This window comes from Oncorhynchus clarkii, chromosome 23, assembly GCF_045791955.1.
Source record: "Oncorhynchus clarkii lewisi isolate Uvic-CL-2024 chromosome 23, UVic_Ocla_1.0, whole genome shotgun sequence".
In the NCBI taxonomy this organism is placed as follows: Eukaryota; Metazoa; Chordata; class Actinopteri; order Salmoniformes; family Salmonidae; genus Oncorhynchus; species Oncorhynchus clarkii.
In genome coordinates, this window is record NC_092169.1 from 42838303 (window position 1) to 42864350 (window position 26048).

A 26048-nucleotide genomic window follows, 5' to 3' on the forward strand; every position below is an offset into this window, starting at 1 on the left:
GAAATGAACGTAGCTAGCTGCTATCAACATGCTAGCTACTTAGTATGTCCATGTTTTGGATTCTGTGACTTTTTGTGTTGCAGTTTTACACTTTTGATCCTTAAATCGACTAAAGATAGTTCTTGGATGATTGAGTGTTTTGGACAAGTTTCAACTGGCTGTATAGCTGAAAAAGCGCTCGGTGGGAGCAAGGACTTATTAAGGGCAGCACAAGGACAGAAAGCTAAAAAACTATTAAAAACACAAAGAACACAAAGAAAATCATTCATGTTTTTATATGTATTTACATTATATAACTTAATAATAAATATAATAATTTCCCTATGCACACTCACATTGTAATTTCTGACCCATTTACAGTAGTGAACATATTAATATTGTATTACAGAGAGTCTAGCAACCTTGAATAAGAGCACAAGTCATATTTTAAAGATAGCAATATGGTAGATGGATAGAGAATCCACAGGTACAGTAAGGTAAGGGCCCTCAGTTTCACTCCCACTCCCTCCCCCTGGAAGTGTTAGGGACTCTGACCCTGTGTTTGATCAGGAATACCCCCAGTGTGTTAGTATCTATGTACTGTATGACTAGACTACTACCCCCAGTGTGTGCCTATTGTAGACTGCTCACTGTGTGAATGGGTTCTGTTGTAGACTACTGTCTGTGTGAGTGGGGCATGTTGTAGACTGCTCTCTGTGTGAGTGCGGCTTGTTGTAGACTGCTCTCTGTGTGAGTAGGGCCTGTTGTAGACTGCTCTGTGTGTGAGTGGGGCCTGTTGTAGACTGCTCTCTGTGTGAGTGGGGCCTGTTGTAGACTGCTCTCTGTATGAGTGCGGCCTGTTGTAGACTGCTCTCTGTATGAGTGCGGCCTGTTGTAGACTGCTCTCTATGTGAGCGGGGCCTGTTGTAGACTGCTCTCTGTGTGAGCTGGGCTGTAATCCGTCTATGTATCATGTGTTCTTCATCAATGTCAGACAAGGTCAGCAGCCTTAACTCAACACCCCCCTCCCTTCCTCCCTCCCCTCCCTTCCTCCCCTCCCACTCACACGCCCAGTCCTGCCGTGGACGGTACATTCACACATTCGACTCCACGAAAGGTCTCTTTGGTTTGATGGGGGAGGTGGGGCCCTGCCTAGAGTCACGGGACATATCACGGGAGAGCTGTCGGTACATGTTGTCCTGGTAGGCCTGAGCTACGGGCAGAGTCCTGGCCACCTTCACGTCTGGATAGGTGGGCACCTGGCTCACCCTCTCCAGCATGTCCCCTCCTCCACCCCGGGAGGCGCCGTTGGCCAGCTTGCCCAGGGAGGACTGCTGCTGCTGTGGGTAGTAGTCATCCTCCAGGAGTTGTCCGTTCTGGGCGTTGTTAGTCTTGTTGTAGTATGCAAAGTTCCCCAGCGAGGTGGGGGGGCTGTAGGACGAGCCCTGCTGGACCAGTTGGCTGGGCGATGTGGGGCTGATGCCAGAGTCCATGGAGGTCATAGCCCAGGGCCGCTGGGACGAGGGCTGCTGCAGGTATTGAGTCTGGTGAGTCCGTGCTGTCTTGTCTATGACGCCCATGAAGGGCGTGGTCCGTGAGCGGGTGCTCTCACCCTGGTACAGCCCCCCACCGCCCCCCTGGGAGGGCGAGTTTGGGGAGAGGTCGTCATTACAGGAACGCTCGTACCCCTCGTAGCCTTCGTAGCCCTCGTAAGCCACCTGCAGCGGGATCTCCATCCCCTGAATGGAGGAGGAAGGCCTGAAGCCTGGGGCTAGATTACAACTAGAGCCCCCTGTGGGGATGTTGTTGCTGGAAGGAGAAAAGCGGAGGCCCACGCTCTGGGAGTGAATGAGGGGCCGGGGAGTGGAAATGTGCGGTTTGATCTCCGTGGTAGTGGCACTGACGGGCCGCCTCACCATGTGGCCGATCTCTGGTGATCCGAGCTGGCACTGGGGCATGACACTGTTTTGACGCTCCAGCTCGTGCTTGGTACCAGGGTAGTAGGCGGCTGACTGGCTGCGGCTAATCTGGGGGGTCTGGCTATAGCGGACAGCCCCCTGGAGCTGGCCCCCTTGTCCTCCCCCACTGCTGGCACGGTAGGCAGAGGAGGGGCGCTGGGGTAGCTCGTCCTTCATCAGGCCCTCTATGACCCCTCCTCGGCCACCGTGCTGACAGAGGGCCCCAGCTGAGAGGCTGGACTGGGGCATGGAGCGACCATCCAGGGAGGGCTGGTACATCAACCGGCTCTGGCTCTCCATCGGCACGTCCATGGAGGCCCCCTGGTAACGCATGGGGTGGCCCATCTGGCCGTATGTGTTGCTGGGCTGGTTGGTGCGAACAATCTGGGCCATGGAGGGCTGGAGGCGCAGGCCCTGGGCCTGGTGGTGCTGTTGAGCCTGGTGATGCAGGGAGTCCTGGTGGTGTTGGGAGGCCTGGTGGTGTAGTTGGGCCTGGTGGTGCTGTTGGGAGACCTGGTGGTTCAGTTGGGCTTGGTGGTGCTGGTGGGTCTGGAGGGTGTCGTGGTGCAGAGAGGCCTGGTGGTGCAGGGAGGCCTGGTGGTGCAGGGAGGCCTGGTGGTGCAGGGAAGGCTGTGAACTCTGCTGGAAGGACCTCTGGCTGCTCATCTTTGAAAGAGTAGGCTGCTCCTGCTGGTAGCGCACCGGAGACCCTGACTGGGACCTGTACAGACACACACTCTCCACCGGGGGACTGGCTCTGTACTGGCTCTGTACCCCACCCCGACGCAGAGGGGATAGCGGGGGGCTCTGGTATCCGTGGTCCATCCCTTGTCCCCCTCCTCCATTGGGCGGGGGGCTGAAGCGGTAGGTGGTCTGGTGCACCGGGGAGGTCTGAGGAGGGCTGTGTCGGTAGTGGGAGTTGTGGTGCGTGGGGGAGAGAGAGGGGGGCGACGGCAGCTGGTAGTTCTGGATGCCGGGGGAGGACATGGAGGTTGGGCTGGGGTGGTCGTAGACGTAAGCCTGGCCCTTGGGGGAGCCCCGTGACAGGTAGGCCTGGTCCTGGTGGTAGGGGTGATGGTGGATGGTCGGAGAAAGAGGGGGGCTCTGGATGATAGGCAAGCTGGAGGGGTTGGAGCAGAGTTCCCTGTCAAGGGCCAGACCCATAGAACCCATACTCCCCATAGACATGGCCTCCTGCTCCAGATAGTCCTCGTCCTCAAACAGATCCTGAACCGGCTCCATGTCCTCCAGCCGAGGCTCCGGGGGAGGGGGGAACTCCAGGGGGAGTGGGAGGGAGGACAGGAACATCTCCTCCTCCTCCCCCTCGTCTGGCGGAGGCGAGGGGGGAGGAGATGGGGGAGGCTCCAGCTTCTGTGCGTCTTCCTCCTCCTGGGTGAGCTGTCGACACTCCTCCTCTACCCGCTGCAGGAGGCGCTGGATCTCAGGGTGGTTTGGGCTCTGCTTCATTGCTTCATTCAGGTCCTCCAAGGCCTCAGGGAACTGCCTGCAGAGACAGGCAGGAGTGGGAAAATGCAACAGGGTTGGAACTGAGGTAAGGTTTGTATTCTTACATTGAGTGTTTTTTTATAATTTTATTTCACTGCTGTGAAAATGTATAAACTAAGGAAAAAACTATTGGTTCCAAAAAAGGAGGAAAATCTTATGATGAGAGACTGAAAAATATGAGATCAGAGCAGAATATGTCAACTATTCTACAGTGGAAGGGAAGCAGGGATGTAAATAGAAGGTTACCTGCTACTACGCTTGGCGCGGGCTCTGGCATAGTACGCTTCGTATGATTTTGGTTTCAATTCAAGTGCCTTTGTAGCAAACTCCTCAGCCATCCCAAAGTCCTGAATGTAATAACAAGTGATCCATGAGTCAGACACCGAGGACAATAGAGGTACTATCCAGTACTGTTACATCCATGAGTCAGATACTGAGGACAATAGAGGTACTATCCAGTACTGTTACATCCATGAGTCAGATACTGAGGACAATAGAGGTACTATCCAGTACTGTTACATCCATGAGTCAGATACTGAGGACAATAGAGGTACTATCCAGTACTGTTACTATTAGTAACTACTATGTATTACTCTGGAATGCATGTATTGATAATACACTATACATGGTTGTGTCTCAAATGGCATCCTATTCCGTATATAGTGTACCTGGGCCCAGGTCAAAAGTAGAGCACTATATAGGGAATAGGGTGCCATTTGGGATGGATTCATGGTCAGAGCCCACCAACTCACGTTCAGTTTCCTCCGACATCGGGACAGATTGAGTAAGATGGACACTTTCTGCTCCCTGAAAGTCTTTAGGTCCTCACTGAAGCCTTCACGGGGGAACTTTTTGAGGGCGTACTGATAGCGCTGTGCTGCCTCCTTTACTTTCCCTTTCTGTAGACCGACACACATGTTATTCATACAAGACAGACAACATATAGCTCTTATTGACCATTCAAACAAATCTGTAAACTCTTGAGGATAAAAAAATCTGTCAAAAGTGTAGACAAAGCATTGCAAATAGTTTGATTAGATCACATGTTCTTTCTTGGATGTGTATACTGTTGTCACGCCCTGACTGTAACGGCATTCTTCCTCCTCTTCTGAGGAGGAGTAGCGAGAAGGATCGGAGGACCAATGCGCAGCGTGGTAAGTGTCCATAATGTTTATTTACAGACATAAACTGAACACTACAAAACAATACACGTGAAACGAACGAAACCGAACCAGTACCGTGTGGCAACAAACACTCACAAGGAAAACAAACACCCACAACTCAAAAGTGAAACCCAGGCTACCTAAGTATGATTCTCAATCAGACAACTAACGACACCTGCCTCTGATTGAGAACCATACGAGGCTGAACTCAAAACCCCAACATAGAAAAACACACATAGACTGCCCACCCCAACTCACGCCATGACCATACTACATAAAGACAAAACAAAGAAAATAAAGGTCAGAACGTGACACTGACCTTAGAGGTTCTGATTATTCTCTATGTTTGGTTAGGTCAGGGTGTGACTCGGGTGGGAAATTCTGTTTTCTGTTTTTTTGTTTTTGGCTGAGTGTGGTTCCCAATCAGAGGCAGCTGTCTATCGTTGTCTCTGATTGGGGATCATGCTTAGGCAGGTTGTTACACGTGGTCTGCCACTGCGAGGACGATGAGCTGTCCGTCCTGTCTCCCTGTAGCGCTGTCTTAGGCATCTCACAGTACGAACATTGCAATTTATTGCCCTGGCCACATCTGCAGTCCTCATGCCTCCTTGCAGCATGCCTAAGACACATTCACACAGATGAGCAGGGACCCTGGGCATCTTTCTTTTGGTGTTTTTCAGAGTCAGTAGAAAGGCCTCTTTATTATCCTAAGTTATCATAACTGTGACCTTAATTGCCTACCGTCTGTAAGCTGTTAGTGTCTTAACGACCGTTCCACAGGTGCATGTTCATTAATTGTTTATATGGTTCATTGAACAAGCATGGGAAACAGTGTTTAAACCCTTTACAATGAAGATCTGTGAAGTTATTTGGATTTTTACAAATTATCTTTGAAAGACAGGGTCCTGAAAAAGGGACATTTCTTTTTTTGCTGAGTTTAGTAACCAACATTTTTTTATTTTATATTCTTCAAAGTAGCCACCCTTGATGACAGCTTTGCAAACTCTGGGTATTCTCTCAACCAGCTTCAAGAGGAATTATTTTTCAACAGTTTTGAAGGAGTTCCCATATATGCTGAGCACTTGTTCGCTGCTTTTTGGGCAGAAATACGTTCTCGAACATGTGAAATTTCATGTGCCTTAATAACAAACTTGTATGCCATCTGTTAAATTACAAGCCTTGTTAGTTATGCCACAGAAAAAGCCAGCAACTCTCCCACTACCTATGATTGGCTGGAGTGGGTTGGACATGCCAAGAGAGGAGTTCTGACTGGTCTGCCATAGAAGGCTTCTGTCTATTTGAGCTCGTCTTTCTGTGTTGGTAATCCTATCAAAAACGTTTGTGTAGTTGAGCTGCATAAGTGTTGCTCTCCACTTTCTGGAGGATCAAGTTTTGAAATCAGTGGAATTAGAGTATGATAGCTAAAGAGATGGAGAAAACACCTGTCTCCGGATTACATCTTCAAACTAAGGGCAACCATGGCATGGCATTCCTGACAGGGAGACACGTCCATCATGCATGTTGATGTATACAGGTAAGTTAGTCTAGCGTTAGCTAGCTACATTTTCAGATATTACACATTTACTAATTTTGACAGAAAGTGGTTTAATTTCAAGCTAAAGTGTACTCTTAGCTAGCTAGCTAACATTATTTGACTGGCTCTCGAGCTGATGTTATTATTAGTTTCCCAGAGCCGTGTGCTGTTCTAGTTAGAGACTAATGTTAGCTAGTTAACACTGAACATGGTTGGTTAGCTCTCAGCACTGCGGCATTGTTGGCACTGTTCATTGTTGTTTAATTAGCTAACAATAGCTGGCTGGCCCGTTATCTAACGTTACGTGACGTGAGTGAACTTACACTTTGTTTACCTAGCTAGCTACATTGTTTATCTAGCTAGCTAGCTATATGTCTTACGTTAAAGTGTACTGTTAGCTAGCTAGCTAACGTTAGCTGCTTGGCTCCCTAACTGACGTTATTATTTGTTTCCCAGAGCCGTTTCCTGTTCTAATTAGAGCCTAATGTTAGCTAGCTAACATTGAACATGGTTGGTTAGCTCCCAGCACAGTGGCATTGTTGGCACTGTTCATTATTGTTTAACTAGCTAACGTTAGCTGCTGGCTCGTTAGCAAACGTTATGTGACGTGTGTACAACAACCGTTGAATATGGCCGGTGTCAGTCTGCAAAAAAACATAATGAAATTGTTGCTCGCAGGGCTGGTTAGGCTGTTTTCATGTTATCCAGAGGTAAACATTTAATCGGCCAGAGCGTCAAGTGTGCGCTCCGAGAGCGAAACGAGATGGGTGGGGCTAAAGCTTAAGAAGATGTGAACGATGCTGAATGGGTGTAGACAAAGAACAGTTCTTCACTTAGATAGCAAAACATTCAAAGGCGATTTTCTCAAAAGTGAGTTTACAAGTTGATCAACTTTCAAAGCGGAATTACTTCCCCATTGTTCCTCAAATGCAGTGTATGATATACCATTTTGTATCTCTGAGTCTACTTTTATCTAATGTAAAAAACACAATTTCAAATTTTGCTACATAAGACCGGATCCAGGTGGTGAGTCACAAATAGCCCTTACACAGCCTGGAGGTGTGTTTTGGGTCATTGTCCTGTTGAAAAACAAATGATAGTCCCACTAAGCGCAAACAAGATGGGATGGCGTATCGCTGTAGAATGCTGTGGTAGCCATGCTGGTTAAATGTGCCTTGAATTCTAAATAAATCACAGACAGCATCACCAGCAAAGCACCCCCACACCATCACACCTCCTCCTCCATGCTTCATGGTAGGAACCACACATGCAGAGACCATCCATTCACCAACTCTGCATCTCACAAAGACACAGCGGTTGAAACAAAAAATCTACAATTTTGACTCCTCAGACCAAAGGACAAATTTCTACAGGTCTAATGTCCTTCTGTATACTACCCCTACCTTGTCACAACACAACTGATTGGCTCAAATGCATTAAGAAGGAAAGAAATTCCACAAAATAACTTTTAACAAGGCACTCCTGTTAATTAAAATGCATTCCATGTGACTACCTCATGAAGCTGGTTGAGAGAATACCAAGAGTGTGCAGAGCTGTCATCAAGGCAAAGGTTGGCTATTTTGAAGAATTTCAAATATAACATATATTTTGATTTGTTTAACACTTAATTGGTTACTACATGATTCCATATGTGTTATTTCATTATGTTGCTGTCTTCACTATTATTCTACAATGTAGAAAATAGTACAAATAAAGAAAAACCCTTGAATGAGTAGGAGTGTCCAAACTTTTGACTGGTACTGTAGATATTTTCTTTCTTATATGTATGAATATTTTCCAACAACAGGTGACAGTTCTTCCTCAGATTAGGGTAGGGCCTCCTGATCTCACCTTATAGAAGCTGTCTCCCTCCTCAATCAGCTTACTCAGTAAGATGATCATGATGTCGGGTTTGGAGGTAGCCATGGCCCATGTGGCTGGACCTGAAGAACACAGGATGAGAAAGCAGGGAACGATAAAAACATGTTGTTTTGGAGTCACAGTAAACACGTAACAATAACAAGTGACAACAACAACAAACAAAGTGGCAGGAATGACAGAGATAGACAGACGTCTGTCCACTGCAGAGACAATTACGCTATTCTCTCTCTAACATCTATTGATCCTGTTATTAAAGGATCTGTGCACAGATAAAGGATCTGTTGGGACAAAAGCCCAGCCTTATCAATCAATAGCCACAAGCCAAAAGGGTAGAAATATGAAATAACAAAACGCAAAATTATGCAGCTGGTAAAGGCTGAGTCACTCCCAATCTAACTAATTGCCTTACGTCAGGTGGTGTCACTCCTATGCGACGCTCATCCCTCAACTGACAGTCAGCACAGGCGGAATCATCGCAGAAAATATTATTCTAACTAGGATAACTTATACAGTATCTCTCTGCAATAGCAACACTTGAAACACATTTACACATTGATTGGAGAGGACAAAGTGGGTGTGCTTCTTGCATGAGGACAAGATGGGTGGCCTTCTTGCATGAGGACAAGATGGGTGGCCTTCTTGCATGAGGACAAGGTGCATGAGGACAAGGTGGGTGGGGCTCCTGCATGAGGACAAGGTGTGTGGCCTTCTTGCATGAGGACAAGGTGCGTGGACTTCTTGCATGAGGACAAGGTGCATGGCCTTCTTGCATGAGGATAAGGTGCATGGCCTTCTTGCATGAGGACAAGGTGGGTGGGCTTCTTGCATGAGGACAAGGTGCATGGCCTTCTTGCATGAGGTCAAGGTGCATGGCCTTCTCGCATGAGGTCAAGGTGCATGGTCTTCTTGCATGAGGATAAGGTGCATGGCCTTCTTGCATGAGGTCAAGGTGGGTGGCCTTCTTGCATGAGGTCAAGGTGCATGGCCTTCTTGCATGAGGACAAGGTGCATGAGGACAAGGTGGGTGGCCTTCTTGCATGAGGACAAGGTGGGTGGCTTCCTTGAATGAGGACAAGGTGGGAGGGATTCCTCCATGAGGACAAGGTGGGTGGCCTTCTTGCATGAGGACAAGGTGGGTGGGGCTCCTGCATGAGGACAAGGTTGGTGGCCTTCTTGATGAGGACAAGGTGGGTGGGGCTCCTGCATGAGGACAAGGTTGTTGGCCTTCTTGCATGAGGACAAGGTGCGTGGCCTTCTTGATGAGGACAAGGTGCATGGCCTTCTTGCATGGGGACAAGGTGCGTGGCCTTCTTGCATGAGGTCAAGGTGGGTGGCCTTCTTGCATGAGGACAAGGTGGGTGGCCTTCTTGAATGAGGACAAGGTGCATGGCCTTCTTGCATGAGGTCAAGGTGCATGGCCTTCTTGCATGAGGTCAAGGTGCATGGCCTTCTTGCATGAGGACAAGGTGGGTGGCCTTCTTGCATGAGGTCAAGGTGCATGGCCTTCTTGAATGAGGACAAGGTGGGTGGCCTTCTTGCATGAGGTCAAGGTGCATGGCCTTCTTGAATGAGGACAAGGTGCATGGCCTTCTTGCATGAGGACAAGGTGGGTGGCCTTCTTGCATGAGGACCAGGTGGGTGGGGCTCCTGCATGAGGACAAGGTGGGTGGCCTTCTTGCATGAGGTCAAGGTGCATGGCCTTCTTGAATGAGGACAAGGTGCATGGCCTTCTTGCATGAGGACAAGGTGCATGGCCTTCTTGCATGAGGACAAGGTGCATGGCCTTCTTGCATGAGGTCAAGGTGGGTGGGGCTCCTGCATGAGGACAAGGTTGTTGGCCTTCTTGCATGAGAACAAGGTGCGTGGCCTTCTTGATGAGGACAAGGTGCATGGCCTTCTTGAATGAGGACAAGGTGGGTTGCCTTCTTGCATGAGGTCAAGGTGCATGGCCTTCTTGAATGAGGACAAGGTGCATGGCCTTCTTGCATGAGGACAAGGTGGGTGGCCTTCTTGCATGAGGACCAGGTGGGTGGGGCTCCTGCATGAGGACAAGGTGGGTGGCCTTCTTGCATGAGGTCAAGGTGCATGGCCTTCTTGAATGAGGACAAGGTGCATGGCCTTCTTGCATGAGGACAAGGTGCATGGCCTTCTTGCATGAGGACAAGGTGCGTGGCCTTCTTGCATGAGGTCAAGGTGGGTGGCCTTCTTGCATGAGGACAAGGTGGGTGGCCTTCTTGAATGAGGACAAGGTGCATGGCCTTCTTGCATGAGGTCAAGGTGCATGGCCTTCTTGCATGAGGTCAAGGTGCATGGCCTTCTTGCATGAGGACAAGGTGGGTGGCCTTCTTGCATGAGGTCAAGGTGCATGGCCTTCTTGAATGAGGACAAGGTGGGTGGCCTTCTTGCATGAGGTCAAGGTGCATGGCCTTCTTGAATGAGGACAAGGTGCATGGCCTTCTTGCATGAGGACAAGGTGGGTGGCCTTCTTGCATGAGGACCAGGTGGGTGGGGCTCCTGCATGAGGACAAGGTGGGTGGCCTTCTTGCATGAGGTCAAGGTGCATGGCCTTCTTGAATGAGGACAAGGTGCATGGCCTTCTTGCATGAGGACAAGGTGCATGGCCTTCTTGCATGAGGACAAGGTGCATGGCCTTCTTGCATGAGGTCAAGGTGGGTGGGGCTCCTGCATGAGGACAAGGTTGTTGGCCTTCTTGCATGAGAACAAGGTGCGTGGCCTTCTTGATGAGGACAAGGTGCATGGCCTTCTTGAATGAGGACAAGGTGGGTGGCCTTCTTGCATGAGGTCAAGGTGCATGGCCTTCTTGAATGAGGACAAGGTGCATGGCCTTCTTGCATGAGGACAAGGTGGGTGGCCTTCTTGCATGAGGACCAGGTGGGTGGGGCTCCTGCATGAGGACAAGGTGGGTGGCCTTCTTGCATGAGGTCAAGGTGCATGGCCTTCTTGAATGAGGACAAGGTGCATGGCCTTCTTGCATGAGGACAAGGTGGGTGGCCTTCTTGCATGAGGACAAGGTGGTTCGGCTTATTGAATGAGGACAAGGTGGGTGGCCTTCTTTCATGAGGACAAGGTGGCTAGGATTCCTGCATGAGCTTAAGGTTGGTGGCCTTCTTGCATGAGGACAAGGTGCATGAGGACAAGATGGGTGGCCATCTTGCATGAGGAGAAAGTGGGTGGGCTTCTTGCATGAGGAAAAGGTGCATGGCATTCTTAAGTGAAACAAGGTGGGTGGGCTTCCTGCATGAGGACAAGTCGGGTGGGATTCCTGCATGAGGACAAGGTGGGTGGGATTCCTGCATGAGGACAAGGCGGGTGGGCTTTTTGAATGAGGACAAGGTGGATGAGGACAAGATGGGTGGCCTTCTTGCATGAGGACAAGGTGGATGGGCTTCTTGCATAAGGACAAGGTGGGTGGGCTTTTTGAATGAGGACAAGGTGGATCAGGACAAGATGGGTGGCCTTCTTGCATGAGGACAAGGTGTAGGGGCTTCTTGCATGAGGACAAGGTGGGTGGCCTTCTTGCATGAGGACAAGGTGCATGTCATTCTTGAGTGAAATAAGGTGGGTGGGCTTCTTGCATAAGGACAAGGTGGTGGGCTTTTTGAATGAGGACAAGGTGGATCAGGACAAGATGGGTGGCCTTCTTGCATGAGGACAAGGTGGGTGGGCTTCCTGCATGAGGACAAGGTGGGTGGCCTTCTTGCATGAGGACAAGGTGCATGTCATTCTTGAGTGAAATAAGGTGGGTGGGCTTCTTGCATAAGGACAAGGTGGGTGGGCTTTTTGAATGAGGACAAGGTGGATCAGGACAAGATGGGTGGCCTTCTTGCATGAGGACAAGGTGGGTGGGCTTCTTGCATGAGGACAAGGTGGGTGGCCTTCTTGCAATGAGGACAAGATGGGTGGCCTTCTTGCATGAGGACAAGATGGGTGGCCTTCTTGCATGAGGACAAGATGGGTGGCCTTCTTGCATGAGGACAAGGTGTAGGGGCTTCTTGCATGAGGACAAGGTGGGTGGCCTTCTTGAGGACAAGGTGGGTGGGCTTTTTGAATGAGGACAAGGTGGATGAGGACAAGGTGGGTGGGCTTCCTGCATGAGGACAAGGTGGGTGGGCTTCCTGCATGAGGACAAGGTGGGTGGGCTTCTTGCGTGAGGACAAGGTGGGTGGGCTTCCTGCATGAGGACAAGGTGGGTGGGCTTCCTGCATGAGGACAAGGTGGGTGGGCTTCCTGCATGAGGACAAGGTGGGTGGCCTTCTTGCATGAGGACAAGGTGCATGTCATTCTTGAGTGAAATAAGGTGGGTGGCCTTCTTGCATGAGAACAATTTGGGTGGGCTTCTTGCATGAGGACAAGGTGCATGTCATTCTTGAGTGAAATAAGGTGGGTGGGCTTTTTGAATGAGGACAAGGTGGATGAGGACAAGATGGGTGGCCTTCTTGCATGAGGACAAGGTGGGTGGCCTTCTTGCAATGAGGACAAGATGGGTGGCCTTCTTGCATGAGGACAAGATGGGTGGCCTTCTTGCATGAGGACAAGGTGTAGGGGCTTCTTGCATGAGGACAAGGTGGGTGGCCTTCTTGCGTGAGAACAATTGGGGTGGGCTTCTTGCATGAGGACAATGTGGGTGGGCTTCTTGCATGAGGACAAGATGGGTGGGCTTCTTTCATGAGGACAAGATGTAGGGGCTTCTTGCATGAGGACAAGGTGGGTGGCCTTCTTGCGTGAGAACAATTGGGGTGGGCTTCTTGCATGAGGACAAGGTGGGTGGGCTTCTTGCATGAGGACAAGATGGGTGGGCTTCTTTCATGAGGACAAGGTGGGTGGGCTTATTTCATGAGGACAAGGTGGGTGGCCTTCTTGCGTGAGGACAAGATGGGTGGGCTTCTTTCATGAGGACAAGGTGTAGGGGCTTCTTGCATGAGGACAAGGTGGGTGGCCTTCTTGCGTGAGAACAATTGGGGTGGGCTTCTTGCATGAGGACAAGGTGGGTGGGCTTCTTGCATGAGGACAAGATGGGTGGCCTTCTTGCATGAGGACAAGATGGGTGGGCTTATTTCATGAGGACAAGGTGGGTGGCCTTCTTGCGTGAGAACAATTGGGGTGGGCTTCTTGCATGAGGACAAGGTGGGTGGGCTTCTTGCATGAGGACAAGGTGGGTGGGCTTCTTTCATGAGGACAAGGTGGGTGGGCTTATTTCATGAGGACAAGGTGGGTGGCCTTCTTGAATGAGGACAAGGTGCATGGCCTTCTTGCATGAGGTCAAGGTGCATGGCCTTCTTGCATGAGGTCAAGGTGCATGGCCTTCTTGCATGAGGACAAGGTGGGTGGCCTTCTTGCATGAGGTCAAGGTGCATGGCCTTCTTGAATGAGGACAAGGTGGGTGGCCTTCTTGCATGAGGTCAAGGTGCATGGCCTTCTTGAATGAGGACAAGGTGCATGGCCTTCTTGCATGAGGACAAGGTGGGTGGCCTCCTTGCATGAGGACCAGGTGGGTGGGGCTCCTGCATGAGGACAAGGTGGGTGGCCTTCTTGCATGAGGTCAAGGTGCATGGCCTTCTTGAATGAGGACAAGGTGCATGGCCTTCTTGCATGAGGACAAGGTGCATGGCCTTCTTGCATGAGGACAAGGTGCGTGGCCTTCTTGCATGAGGTCAAGGTGGGTGGCCTTCTTGCATGAGGACAAGGTGGGTGGCCTTCTTGAATGAGGACAAGGTGCATGGCCTTCTTGCATGAGGTCAAGGTGCATGGCCTTCTTGCATGAGGTCAAGGTGCATGGCCTTCTTGCATGAGGACAAGGTGGGTGGCCTTCTTGCATGAGGTCAAGGTGCATGGCCTTCTTGAATGAGGACAAGGTGGGTGGCCTTCTTGCATGAGGTCAAGGTGCATGGCCTTCTTGAATGAGGACAAGGTGCATGGCCTTCTTGCATGAGGACAAGGTGGGTGGCCTTCTTGCATGAGGACCAGGTGGGTGGGGCTCCTGCATGAGGACAAGGTGGGTGGCCTTCTTGCATGAGGTCAAGGTGCATGGCCTTCTTGAATGAGGACAAGGTGCATGGCCTTCTTGCATGAGGACAAGGTGCATGGCCTTCTTGCATGAGGACAAGGTGCATGGCCTTCTTGCATGAGGTCAAGGTGGGTGGGGCTCCTGCATGAGGACAAGGTTGTTGGCCTTCTTGCATGAGAACAAGGTGCGTGGCCTTCTTGATGAGGACAAGGTGCATGGCCTTCTTGAATGAGGACAAGGTGGGTGGCCTTCTTGCATGAGGTCAAGGTGCATGGCCTTCTTGAATGAGGACAAGGTGCATGGCCTTCTTGCATGAGGACAAGGTGGGTGGCCTTCTTGCATGAGGACCAGGTGGGTGGGGCTCCTGCATGAGGACAAGGTGGGTGGCCTTCTTGCATGAGGTCAAGGTGCATGGCCTTCTTGAATGAGGACAAGGTGCATGGCCTTCTTGCATGAGGACAAGGTGGGTGGCCTTCTTGCATGAGGACAAGGTGGTTCGGCTTATTGAATGAGGACAAGGTGGGTGGCCTTCTTTCATGAGGACAAGGTGGCTAGGATTCCTGCATGAGCTTAAGGTTGGTGGCCTTCTTGCATGAGGACAAGGTGCATGAGGACAAGATGGGTGGCCATCTTGCATGAGGAGAAAGTGGGTGGGCTTCTTGCATGAGGAAAAGGTGCATGGCATTCTTAAGTGAAACAAGGTGGGTGGGCTTCCTGCATGAGGACAAGTCGGGTGGGATTCCTGCATGAGGACAAGGTGGGTGGGATTCCTGCATGAGGACAAGGCGGGTGGGCTTTTTGAATGAGGACAAGGTGGATGAGGACAAGATGGGTGGCCTTCTTGCATGAGGACAAGGTGGATGGGCTTCTTGCATAAGGACAAGGTGGGTGGGCTTTTTGAATGAGGACAAGGTGGATCAGGACAAGATGGGTGGCCTTCTTGCATGAGGACAAGGTGTAGGGGCTTCTTGCATGAGGACAAGGTGGGTGGCCTTCTTGCATGAGGACAAGGTGCATGTCATTCTTGAGTGAAATAAGGTGGGTGGGCTTCTTGCATAAGGACAAGGTGGGTGGGCTTTTTGAATGAGGACAAGGTGGATCAGGACAAGATGGGTGGCCTTCTTGCATGAGGACAAGGTGGGTGGGCTTCCTGCATGAGGACAAGGTGGGTGGCCTTCTTGCATGAGGACAAGGTGCATGTCATTCTTGAGTGAAATAAGGTGGGTGGGCTTCTTGCATAAGGACAAGGTGGGTGGGCTTTTTGAATGAGGACAAGGTGGATCAGGACAAGATGGGTGGCCTTCTTGCATGAGGACAAGGTGGGTGGGCTTCTTGCATGAGGACAAGGTGGGTGGCCTTCTTGCAATGAGGACAAGATGGGTGGCCTTCTTGCATGAGGACAAGATGGGTGGCCTTCTTGCATGAGGACAAGATGGGTGGCCTTCTTGCATGAGGACAAGGTGTAGGGGCTTCTTGCATGAGGACAAGGTGGGTGGCCTTCTTGAGGACAAGGTGGGTGGGCTTTTTGAATGAGGACAAGGTGGATGAGGACAAGGTGGGTGGGCTTCCTGCATGAGGACAAGGTGGGTGGGCTTCCTGCATGAGGACAAGGTGGGTGGGCTTCTTGCGTGAGGACAAGGTGGGTGGGCTTCCTGCATGAGGACAAGGTGGGTGGGCTTCCTGCATGAGGACAAGGTGGGTGGGCTTCCTGCATGAGGACAAGGTGGGTGGCCTTCTTGCATGAGGACAAGGTGCATGTCATTCTTGAGTGAAATAAGGTGGGTGGCCTTCTTGCATGAGAACAATTTGGGTGGGCTTCTTGCATGAGGACAAGGTGCATGTCATTCTTGAGTGAAATAAGGTGGGTGGGCTTTTTGAATGAGGACAAGGTGGATGAGGACAAGATGGGTGGCCTTCTTGCATGAGGACAAGGTGGGTGGCCTTCTTGCAATGAGGACAAGATGGGTGGCCTTCTTGCATGAGGACAAGATGGGTGGCCTTCTTGCATGAGGACAAGGTGTAGGGGCTTCTTGCATGAGGACAAGGTGGGTGGCCTTCTTGCGTGAGAACAATTGGGGTGGGCTTCTTGCATGAGGACAATGTGGGTGGGCTTCTTGCATGAGGACAAGATGGGTGGGCTTCTTTCATGAGGACAAGATGTAGGGGCTTCTTGCATGAGGACAAGGTGGGTGACCTTCTTGCGTGAGAACAATTGGGGTGGGCTTCTTGCATGAGGACAATGTGGGTGGGCTTCTTGCATGAGGACAAGATGGGTGGGCTTCTTTCATGAGGACAAGATGTAGGGGCTTCTTGCATGAGGACAAGGTGGGTGGCCTTCTTGCGTGAGAACAATTGGGGTGGGCTTCTTGCATGAGGACAAGGTGGGTGGGCTTCTTGCATGAGGACAAGATGGGTGGGCTTCTTTCATGAGGACAAGGTGGGTGGGCTTATTTCATGAGGACAAGGTGGGTGGCCTTCTTGCGTGAGGACAAGATGGGTGGGCTTCTTTCATGAGGACAAGGTGTAGGGGCTTCTTGCATGAGGACAAGGTGGGTGGCCTTCTTGCGTGAGAACAATTGGGGTGGGCTTCTTGCATGAGGACAAGGTGGGTGGGCTTCTTGCATGAGGACAAGATGGGTGGCCTTCTTGCATGAGGACAAGATGGGTGGGCTTATTTCATGAGGACAAGGTGGGTGGCCTTCTTGCGTGAGAACAATTGGGGTGGGCTTCTTGCATGAGGACAAGGTGGGTGGGCTTCTTGCATGAGGACAAGGTGGGTGGGCTTCTTTCATGAGGACAAGGTGGGTGGGCTTATTTCATGAGGACAAGGTGCGTGGGCTTATTTCATGAGGACAAGGTGGGTGGGCTTCTTGCATGAGGTGTAGTGTGCTCGAGGCTGGGTATGCTGTCATAACACATCATAATCAACTGGAATGTAAACATCTACCTCTAAATAAAAGCAGTCCAAGTTATAGTTATCTCTGTCATGCTGGGATTTAATCTGATCGCAGGTTAGAGGCATTGCTGCTTTTAAAGGCAATTTACGATTGAGCCGACATATCCAGCATTTACCATAAACAGGATCTCCATGAACGCTGGAATAATGCTTTTAAAAGCCAATGCCTATAACCCGGGATCAGATTGAATCTTGGCCTCAGAGTTATAGTAATACCTGAGTGTTATTTCTCAGGATGGGGGTTGTAGATGGGGGTTGTAGATGGGGGTTATATCTAAGCTGGCCTGCTGACACAGACCCTGACGACACTAAGACAACACAGAAAGAGGAGGTAGGGCTGTCAAAATGCCTGCTGGGGTGAGATGCCGACAGCCTTGGGATTACCTCTAGGCCGACTGGGCAGCGTCTGACATCCTGGTACAGCAGAGAATTCGAGTGGGTCATGAGCAAGGGAGGGAGGGGGAGTGCAGTGGGCCAGAGTAATCATAAAAGAAAAAACAGAAAAAGGTGCGTGGAAGAGAAGGCAAGTGGGGGAAAAAAGACAAAGAGAAAAAGGTATAGGATGAAGAGTGAGAAGAGGAACAGAAAAGATCAGCCGGGATAAGAGGAAATAAAAAACACACTCTAACAACAGCCTGTCTCAGAGATCACACATAGAAGGACAAAGAGACAGAGAACATGAACAAAAGAGAGAGCAGAGAGAAAGAAAGAAAGATAGAAAGAAAGAATTAAAGAGGGAGAAAGAATGAACCAGAGAGATCCGAAATTGGGGAAGAGAGAGAGACTATAGGAGGAAACAGTAGAACAACACAGAAACATCTACAGATCTGAGGAAGGACTAGCCAGAGAGAGCAGAGAAATACTACAGGAGGACACAGTAGAACAACACAGAAACATCTACAGATCTGAGGAAGGAATAGCCAGAGAGAGCAGAGAAATACTACAGGAGGAAACAGTATAACAAAACAGAAACATCTACAGATCTGAGGAAGGACTAGCCAGAGAGAACAGAGAAATACTACAGGACACAGTAGAACAACACAGATACATCTACAGATCCGAGGAAGGACTAGCTGGAGAGAACAGAAAATACTACAGGAGGACACAGTAGAACAACACAAAAACATCTACAGATCTGAGGAAGGACTAGCCAGAGAGAACAGATAAATACTGCAGGAGGAAACAGTAGAACAACACAGAAACATCTACAGATCTGAGGAAGGAGTAGCCAGAGAGAACAGAGAAATACTACAGGAGGATATAGTAGAACAACACAGAAACATCTACAGATCTGAGGAAGGACTAGCCAGAGAGAACAGAGAAATACTACAGGAGGACACAGTATAACAACACAGAAACATCTACAGATCTGAGGAAGGACTAGCCAGAGAGAACAGAGAAATACTACAGGAGGAAACAGTAGAACAACACAGAAACATCTACAGATCTGAGGAAGGACTAGCCAGAGAGAACAGAGAAATACTGCAGAAGGACACAGTATAACAACACTGAAACATCTACAGATCTGAGGAAGGACTAGCCAGAGAGAACAGAGACATACTACAGAAGGACACAGTATAACAACACAGAAACATCTACAGATCCGAGGAAGGACTAGCCAGAGAGAGTAGAGAAATACTACAGGAGGACACAGTATAACAACACAGAAACATCTACAGATCCGAGGAAGGACTAGCCAGAGAGAGCAGAGAAATACTACAGGAGGACACAGTAGAACAACACAGAAACATCTACAGATCTGAGGAAGGACTAGCCAGAGAGAACAGAGAAATACTACAGGAGGACACAGTATAACAACACTGAAACATCTACAGATCTGAGGAAGGACTAGCCAGAGAGAACAGAGAAGACAAGCAGTATGGTGCACCAGGAGCAGCAGGGGGAACATACAAAACAGTGGGGTTCAGCTGTTTGCTCAGCTCCAAAGAGACAGTAACAAGTTGCATCCCAAATGGCCCTGTGTTCTGTATTTAGTCCACTACTTCTGGTCAATAGTAGTGCACTATATAAGAAATTAGGTTGCCATTTAGGATGCAGCTTCTGTATTGCTGTGTCATCCTACTGCAGCATGGATAGTCTTTGAATTGTGTCAAATTCTGGCTGCATCTAGAAGGGCACCCTTTACCCCACAGTGCACTAGTTTTGACCAGGGCCGATTTTGGACAGCCCCTGTCCAAAATCTATTGACTTCCAGTCTAACACTAAGTCCATTCTCAATACCTATCTTGGCTCCCTTCTTGAGCAGGGTGACCACCACGGACGTGTTCCTGCAGCCCACGGCCCGGTCCAGAGGACACATCCCACTGTAGTCCACATGCTCTATCATCACCCCCTGGTCCACTAAGAACTGGACCTGCGAGGACAGACAGCAGACAGGGGGTGGGGGGAGAACAGGGGGTCGGGAGAACGGGTTGAGGACCGAGGACAGTACGGAGGATGTGAGAATGAGGGGAGGGAGAATGGAGGGAGAAGGGGGGAGGAGGGAGAGCAGGGGAAGAGGTAGAACAGGTAGAGGACGGAGGACAGTAGGGTGGAATGAGAATGGGGGAGGGAAAACAGGGGGAGGAGGGAGAACAGGGGGGCAGGAGAACAGGTGGAGAATGGAGGACAGTGGGGAGGAGCGAGGACAGTGGGGAGGAGGGAGGACAGTGGGGAGGAGGGAGGAATGTGGGGAGGAGCGAGGACAGTGGGGAGGAGCGAGGACAGTGGGGAGGAGCGAGGACAGTGGGGAGGAGCGAGGATAGTGGGGAGGAGGGAGGACAGTGGGGAGGAGGGAGGACAGTGGGTAAGGAGCGAGGACAGTGGGGAGGAGGTAGGACAGGGGCGAGGACAGTGGGTAAGGAGCGAGGACAGTGGGGAGGAGGTAGGACAGGGGCGAAGACAGTGGGTAAGGAGCGAGGACAGTGGGGAGGAGGTAGGACAGTGACAAGGACAATGGGGAGGAGGGAGGACAGTGGGGAGGAGGGAGGACAGTGGGGAGGAGGGAGGACAGTGGGTAAGGAGCGAGGACAGTGGGGAGGAGGAAGGACAGGGGCGAGGACAGTGGGTAAGGAGCGAGGACAGTGGGGAGGAGGTAGGACAGGGGCGAGGACAGTGGGTAAGGAGCGAGGACAGTGGGGAGGAGGTAGGACAGGGGCGTGGACAGTGGGTAAGGAGCGAGGACAGTGGGGAGGAGGTAGGACAGGGGCGAGGACAGTGGGGAGGAGGGAGGACAGTGGGGAGGAGGGAGGACAGGGGTGTGGACAGTGGGTAAGTAGCGAGGACAGTGGGGAGGAGGGAGGACAGTGGGGAGGAGGGAGGACAGTGGGTAAGGAGCGAGGACAGTGGAGAGGAGGGAGGACAGGGGCGTGGACAGTGGGGAGGAGGCAGGACAGTGGGGATGAGGTAGGACAGGGGCGAGGACAGTGGGGAGGAGGGAGGACAGTAGTGAAGAGGGAGGACAGGGGCGAGGACAGTGGGGAGGAGCGAGGACAGTGGGGAGGAGGGAGGACAGTGTGGATGAGGTAGGACAGGGGCGAGGACAGTGGGGAGGAGGGAGGACAGTGGGGAGGAGGGAGGACAGTGGGGAGGACAGGGGCGAGGACAGTGGGGAGGAGGGAGGACAGTGGGGAGGAGCGAGGACAGTAGGGAGGAGGGAGGACAGTGGGGAGGAGGGAGGACAGTGGGGAGGAGGGAGGACAGTGGGGAGGAGCGAGGAAAGTGGGGAGGAGGGAGGACAGGGGTGTGGACAGTGGGTAAGTAGCGAGGACAGTGGGGAGGAGGGAGGACAGTGGGGAGGAGGGAGGACAGTGGGTAAGGAGCGAGGACAGTGGGGAGGAGGGAGGACAGGGGCGTGGACAGTGGGGAGGAGGCAGGACAGTGGGGATGAGGTAGGACAGGGGCGAGGACAGTTGGGAGGAGGGAGGACAGTGGGGAGGAGTGAGGACAGTGGTGAGGAGGGAGGACAGGGAAGAGGACAGTGGGGAGGAGCGAGGACAGTGGGGAGGAGGGAGGACAGTGGAGAGGAGGGAGGACAGTGGGGAGGAGGGAGGACAGTGGGGAGGAGTGAGGACAGAGGGGAGGAGGGAGGACAGTGGGGAGGAGGGAGGACAGTAGGTAAGGAGGGAGGAGGTAGGACAGGGGCGAGGACAGTGGGGAGGAGGGAGGACAGTGGGGAGGAGGGAGGACAGTGGGAAGGACAGGGGCGAGGACAGTGGGGAGGAGGGAGGACAGTGGGGAGCAGCGAGGACAGTAGGGAGGAGGGAGGACAGTGGGGAGGAGGGAGGACAGTGGGGAGGAGGGAGGACAGTGGGGAGGAGGGAGGACAGTGAGGAGGAGCGAGGACAGTGGGGAGGAGGGAGGACATTGGGGAGGATCGAGGACAGTGGGGAGGAGCGAGGACAGTGGGGAGGAGGGAGGACAGTGGGGAGGAGGGAGGACAGTGGGGAGGATCGAGGACAGTAGGGAGGAGCGAGGACAGGGAGGAGGAGCGAGGACAGTAGGGAGGAGGGAGGACAGTGGGGAGGAGGGAGGACAGTGGGGAGGAGGGAGGACAGTGGGGAGGATCGAGGACAGTGGGGAGGAGCGAGGACAGTGGGGAGGAGCGAGGACAGTGGGGAGGAGCGAGGACAGTGGGGAGGTTGGAGGACAGTGGGGAGGAGGGAGGACAGTGGGGAGGAGCGAGGACAGCGGGGAGGAGGGAGGACAGTGGGGAGGAGGGAGGACAGTGGGGAGGAGGGAGGACAGTGGGGAGGAGTGAGGACAGTGGGGGGGAGGGAGGACAGTGACAAGGACAATGGGGAGGAGCGAGGACAGTGAGGAGAAGGGAGGTCAGTGGGGAGGAGGGAGGACAGTGGGGAGGAGGGAGGACAGTGGGGAGGAGGGAGGACAGTGAGGAGGAGCGAGGACAGTGAGGAGAAGTGAGGACAGTGGGGAGGAGGGAGGACAGTAGGGAGGAGGGAGGACAGCGGGGAGGAGGGAGGACAGTGGGAGAAGGGAGGACAGTGGGTAAGGAGCGAGGACAGTGGGGAGGAAGTAGGACAGTGACAAGGACAATGGGGAGGAGGGAGGACAGTGGGGAGGAGGGAGGACAGTGGTGAGGAGGGAGGACAGTGGGGAGGAGGGAGGACAGTGGGGAGGAGGGAGGACAGTGGGGAGGAGCGAGGACAGTGGGGAGGAGTGAGGACAGTGGGGAGGAGCGAGGACAGTGGGGAGGAGCGAGGACAGTGGGGGGGAGGGAGGACAGTGACAAGGACAATGGGGAGGAGGGAGGACAGTGGGGAGGAGGGAGGACAGTGGGGAGGAGGGAGGACAGGGGCGTGGACAGTGGGGGGGAGGGAGGACAATGGCAAGAACAATGGGGAGGAGCGAGGACAGGGGTGTGGACAGTGGGTAAGGAGCGAGGACAGTGGGGGGGAGGGAGGACAGTGGCGTGGACAATGGGGAGGAGCGAGGACAGGGGCATGGACAGTGGGTAAGGAGCGAGGACAGTGGGGGGGAGGGAGGACAGTGGCGTGGACAATGGGGAGGAGCCAGGACAATGGGGAGGAGGGAGGACAGTGGGGAGGAGGGAGGACAGTGGGGAGGAGCGAGGACATTGGGGGGGAGGGAGGACAGGGGCAAGGACATTGGGGAAGAGGGAGGAATGTGTTTCATCAGAGCAGGATCATAGGATGGTATTAACATTTGGGAGAGTTACTGCTAGCAAAATATACAAAAATATAACTATACTTATATACTTGAACACATTTCTTCGTAATGTTGTACATCCACTCACCATCTCTGAGTCCCCGTAGAAGGAGGCCAGGTCGAGGGGCGTGCGTCCATTCTTATCAGCATGGTCTGTAGCAGCCCCCCTCTCCACCAGACAGCGCACCACGTGCAGGTGTCCCTTCAGACACGCCCAGCTCAGAGCTGTTAACCCCTCCTTGTCCATCAGAGGCAGGGACGCACCTGGCAGGTGGATCAGAGGGGTCAGGGGTTACAGGTCAGCATTGGGAGTAAAAGGTAAATTGGTAAAATAAAGTACCGTCAATGCTTTGGTGATTGTGTTTAACAAAAATTTCTTGAGAGTTTGCTGTATATAATTCAAAGGATGAAAGGACAGCAGGAATGAGTGGAATGAGTGGATGATGTCTTCCTCCGAACCCTCACCCTGTGCCAGTAGGAACTCCACAGTGCCCAGGTGACCCTCTGAGGCAGCCATCATCAGAGGCGTTCGGCTCTGCTTGTCTGCGAGGTTCACCTCCGCGCCGTGTGTCAGGAGAAGGTCCACAATCTGAGAGAGGACAACACTATCGTCACCATCTAGCACACAACAGCCTGTTTCTGTCAACATGGCCGCTCAATCTCTCTTCGTCTGATTAAGTGTTTGGGTCAAAAGTAGTGCAATATAAAGGGTGCACTCAGTCTCACCTGCCAGTTTCCCTGTCGGACAGCACTGAACAGGGGCACCATGCCTTGTCTGTTGGGCTGAGCCACCGCTGCTCCCTGCTCCAGCAGCAGCCTGCAAACGTCTAGCTTACCCCGGCCCCCTGCTGCCGTGAGAGCTTCAGGACGAGGAGAGGGACACACAGGGATCAGCCATGTTGTACAACAGTCTTTTCCATTTTTTACACTTGATCATTCTAAGATTGACGGTTATTGTGTGTGCTATGTGTTAGTCTGCAGATTGTACAGGAAGGACACCCAGGGCAGGGAGGGCAGAGCAGGGAGGAAACACTTATTAAACAACGCAACATACACTGATTGGACAAAACATTAAGAACTCTAGTGAGAGTATTGGCCAACCTCCTCCTCCCCCCCAGAATAGTGACAGTTCCTCTAGTGAGAGTGCTGGCCCTCCTCCTCCTCCTCTCCAGAAGAGTGACAGTTCCTCTAGTGAGAGTGCTGGCATCGTCCTCTTCTACAGAATAGTGACAGTTATTCCAGTGAGAGTGCTGGCCCTCCTCCTCCTCTCCAGAAGAGTGACAGTTTCTCTAGTGAGAGTGCTTGACCACATTCTCCTCCTCTCCAGAAGAGTAACAGTTCCTCAAGTCAAAGTGATGGCCTCCTACTTCTCCTCTCCAGAAGAGTGAAATTCCTCTAGTGAGAGTGATGCCCCTCTACTCCTTTTCAGAAGAGTGAGGGTTCCTCTAGTGAGAGTGCTGGACTACCACCTCCTCTCCAGAAGAGTGACAGTTCCTCTAGTGAGAGTGCTGGCCCTCCACCTCCTCCTCTCCAGAATAGTAACAGTTCCTCTAGTCAGAGTGCTGGCCCTCATTCTCCTACTCTCCAGTAGAGTGACAGTTCCTCTAGTGAGAGTGCTGGCCATCCTCCTCCACTTCTCCAGATGAGTCACAATTCCTCTAGTGAGAGTGCTGGTCCTCCTTCTCGCCAGAAGAATGACAGTTCCTCTAGTGAGAGTGCTGGCCCTCATTCTCCTCCTCTCCAGTAGAGTGACAGTTCCTCTAGTGAGAATGCTGGCCATCCTCCTCCACTTCTCCAGATGAGTGACAGTTCCTCTAGTACGAGTGCTGGCCCTCCTCCCCCTCTTCAACAGAAGAATGACAGTTCCTCTAGTGAGAGTGCTGGCCCTCATTCTCCTCCTCTCCAGTAGAGTGACAGTTCCTCTAGTGAGAGTGCTGGCCATCCTCCTCCACCTCTCCAGATGAGTCACAATTGCTCTAGTGAGAGTGCTGGCCTTCCTCCTCCTCCTCGCCAGAAGAGTGACAGTTCCTCTAGTGAGAGTGCTGGCCCTCCTCCTCTTCTTCAGAAGGGTGACAGTTTAAATAGTGAGAGTGCTGGTCATCCTCCTCCTCTTCTCCAGAATAGTCACTGTTCCTCTAGTGAGAGTGCTGGCCCTCCTCCTCCTCCTCCTCTCCAGAAGAGTGACAGTTCCTCTATTGAGAGTGCTGGCCCACCTTCTCCTCTCCAGAAGAGTGATAGTTCCTCTAGTGAGAGTGCCGGCCTTCCTCCTCCTCCTCCTCTCCAGAAGAGTGACAGTTAGACTAATGAGAGCGCTGGCTGTCCTCCTCCTCCTTTCCAGAAGAGTGACAGTTCCACGAGTGAGAGTGCTGGCCCTCCTCCTCCTCCTCTCCAGAAGAGTGATAGTTTCTCGAGTCAGAGTGCTGGCCGTCCTTCTCCTCTTCTTCAGAAGAGTGACAGTTCCTCTAGTCAGAGTGCTGGACCTCCTCCGCCTCTTCAAAAGAGTGACAGTTCCTCTAGTCAGAGTGCTGGACCTCCTCCGCCTCTTCAAAAGAGTGGCAGTTCCTCTAGTGAGAGTGCTGGCCCTCCCCCTCCTCCTCTCCAGAAGAGTGACAGTTCGTCTAGTCAAAGTGCTGGCACTCCTTCTCCTCTCCAGAAGATTGACAGTTCCTCTAGTCAGAGTGCTGGACATCCTCCTCCTTGCCATAAAAGTGACAGTTCCTCTAGTGAGAGTGCTTGCACTCCTCCTACTCTTCAGAAGAGTGACAGTTACTCTAGTAAGTGTGCTGGACCCCGTCCTCCTCCCCAGAAGACTGACAGGTCCTCAACTGAGAGTGCTTGCCCTCCTGCTTCTCTTCAGAAAGTGACAGTTCCTCTAGTGAGAGTGCTGGCCCTCCTCCTCCTCCTCTTTAGAAGAGTGACAGTTCCTCTATTGAGAGTGCTGGCTCTCCTCCTCCTCTTCAGAAGAGTGGCAGTTCCTTTAGTAAGAGTGCTGTCCCTCCTCCTCCTCCTCTCCAGAAGAGTGACAGTTCCACGAGTGAGAGTGCTGGCCCTCCTCCTCCTCCTCTCCAGAAGAGTGATAGTTTCTCGAGTCAGAGTGCTGGCCGTCCTTCTCCTCTTCTTCAGAAGAGTGACAGTTCCTCTAGTCAGAGTGCTGGACCTCCTCCGCCTCTTCAAAAGAGTGACAGTTCCTCTAGTCAGAGTGCTGGACCTCCTCCGCCTCTTCAAAAGAGTGGCAGTTCCTCTAGTGAGAGTGCTGGCCCTCCCCCTCCTCCTCTCCAGAAGAGTGACAGTTCGTCTAGTCAAAGTGCTGGCATTCCTTCTCCTCTCCAGAAGATTGACAGTTCCTCTAGTCAGAGTG

General features: G+C 52.2%; 1 protein-coding gene across 1 annotated transcript in view; it reads right to left on the reverse strand.

Annotated features, from left to right (window-relative positions):
- Positions 1 to 1073: 1073 nt before the first annotated feature.
- The window catches only part of LOC139381399 (protein TANC2-like), a 197753-nt gene continuing 172778 nt past the window's right edge, over positions 1074 to 26048 (reverse strand). Inside the window, exons 19-27 of the mRNA XM_071124899.1 lie at positions 23417 to 23550; positions 23156 to 23279; positions 22779 to 22954; positions 19244 to 19376; positions 17387 to 17416; positions 7992 to 8083; positions 4196 to 4342; positions 3690 to 3790; positions 1074 to 3441 (exon numbers count right to left, since the gene is read on the reverse strand). Coding sequence (XP_070981000.1) covers positions 1074 to 3441; positions 3690 to 3790; positions 4196 to 4342; positions 7992 to 8083; positions 17387 to 17416; positions 19244 to 19376; positions 22779 to 22954; positions 23156 to 23279; positions 23417 to 23550 — 3305 coding nt within the window. The remainder of the gene's footprint in view (positions 3442 to 3689; positions 3791 to 4195; positions 4343 to 7991; positions 8084 to 17386; positions 17417 to 19243; positions 19377 to 22778; positions 22955 to 23155; positions 23280 to 23416; positions 23551 to 26048) is intronic.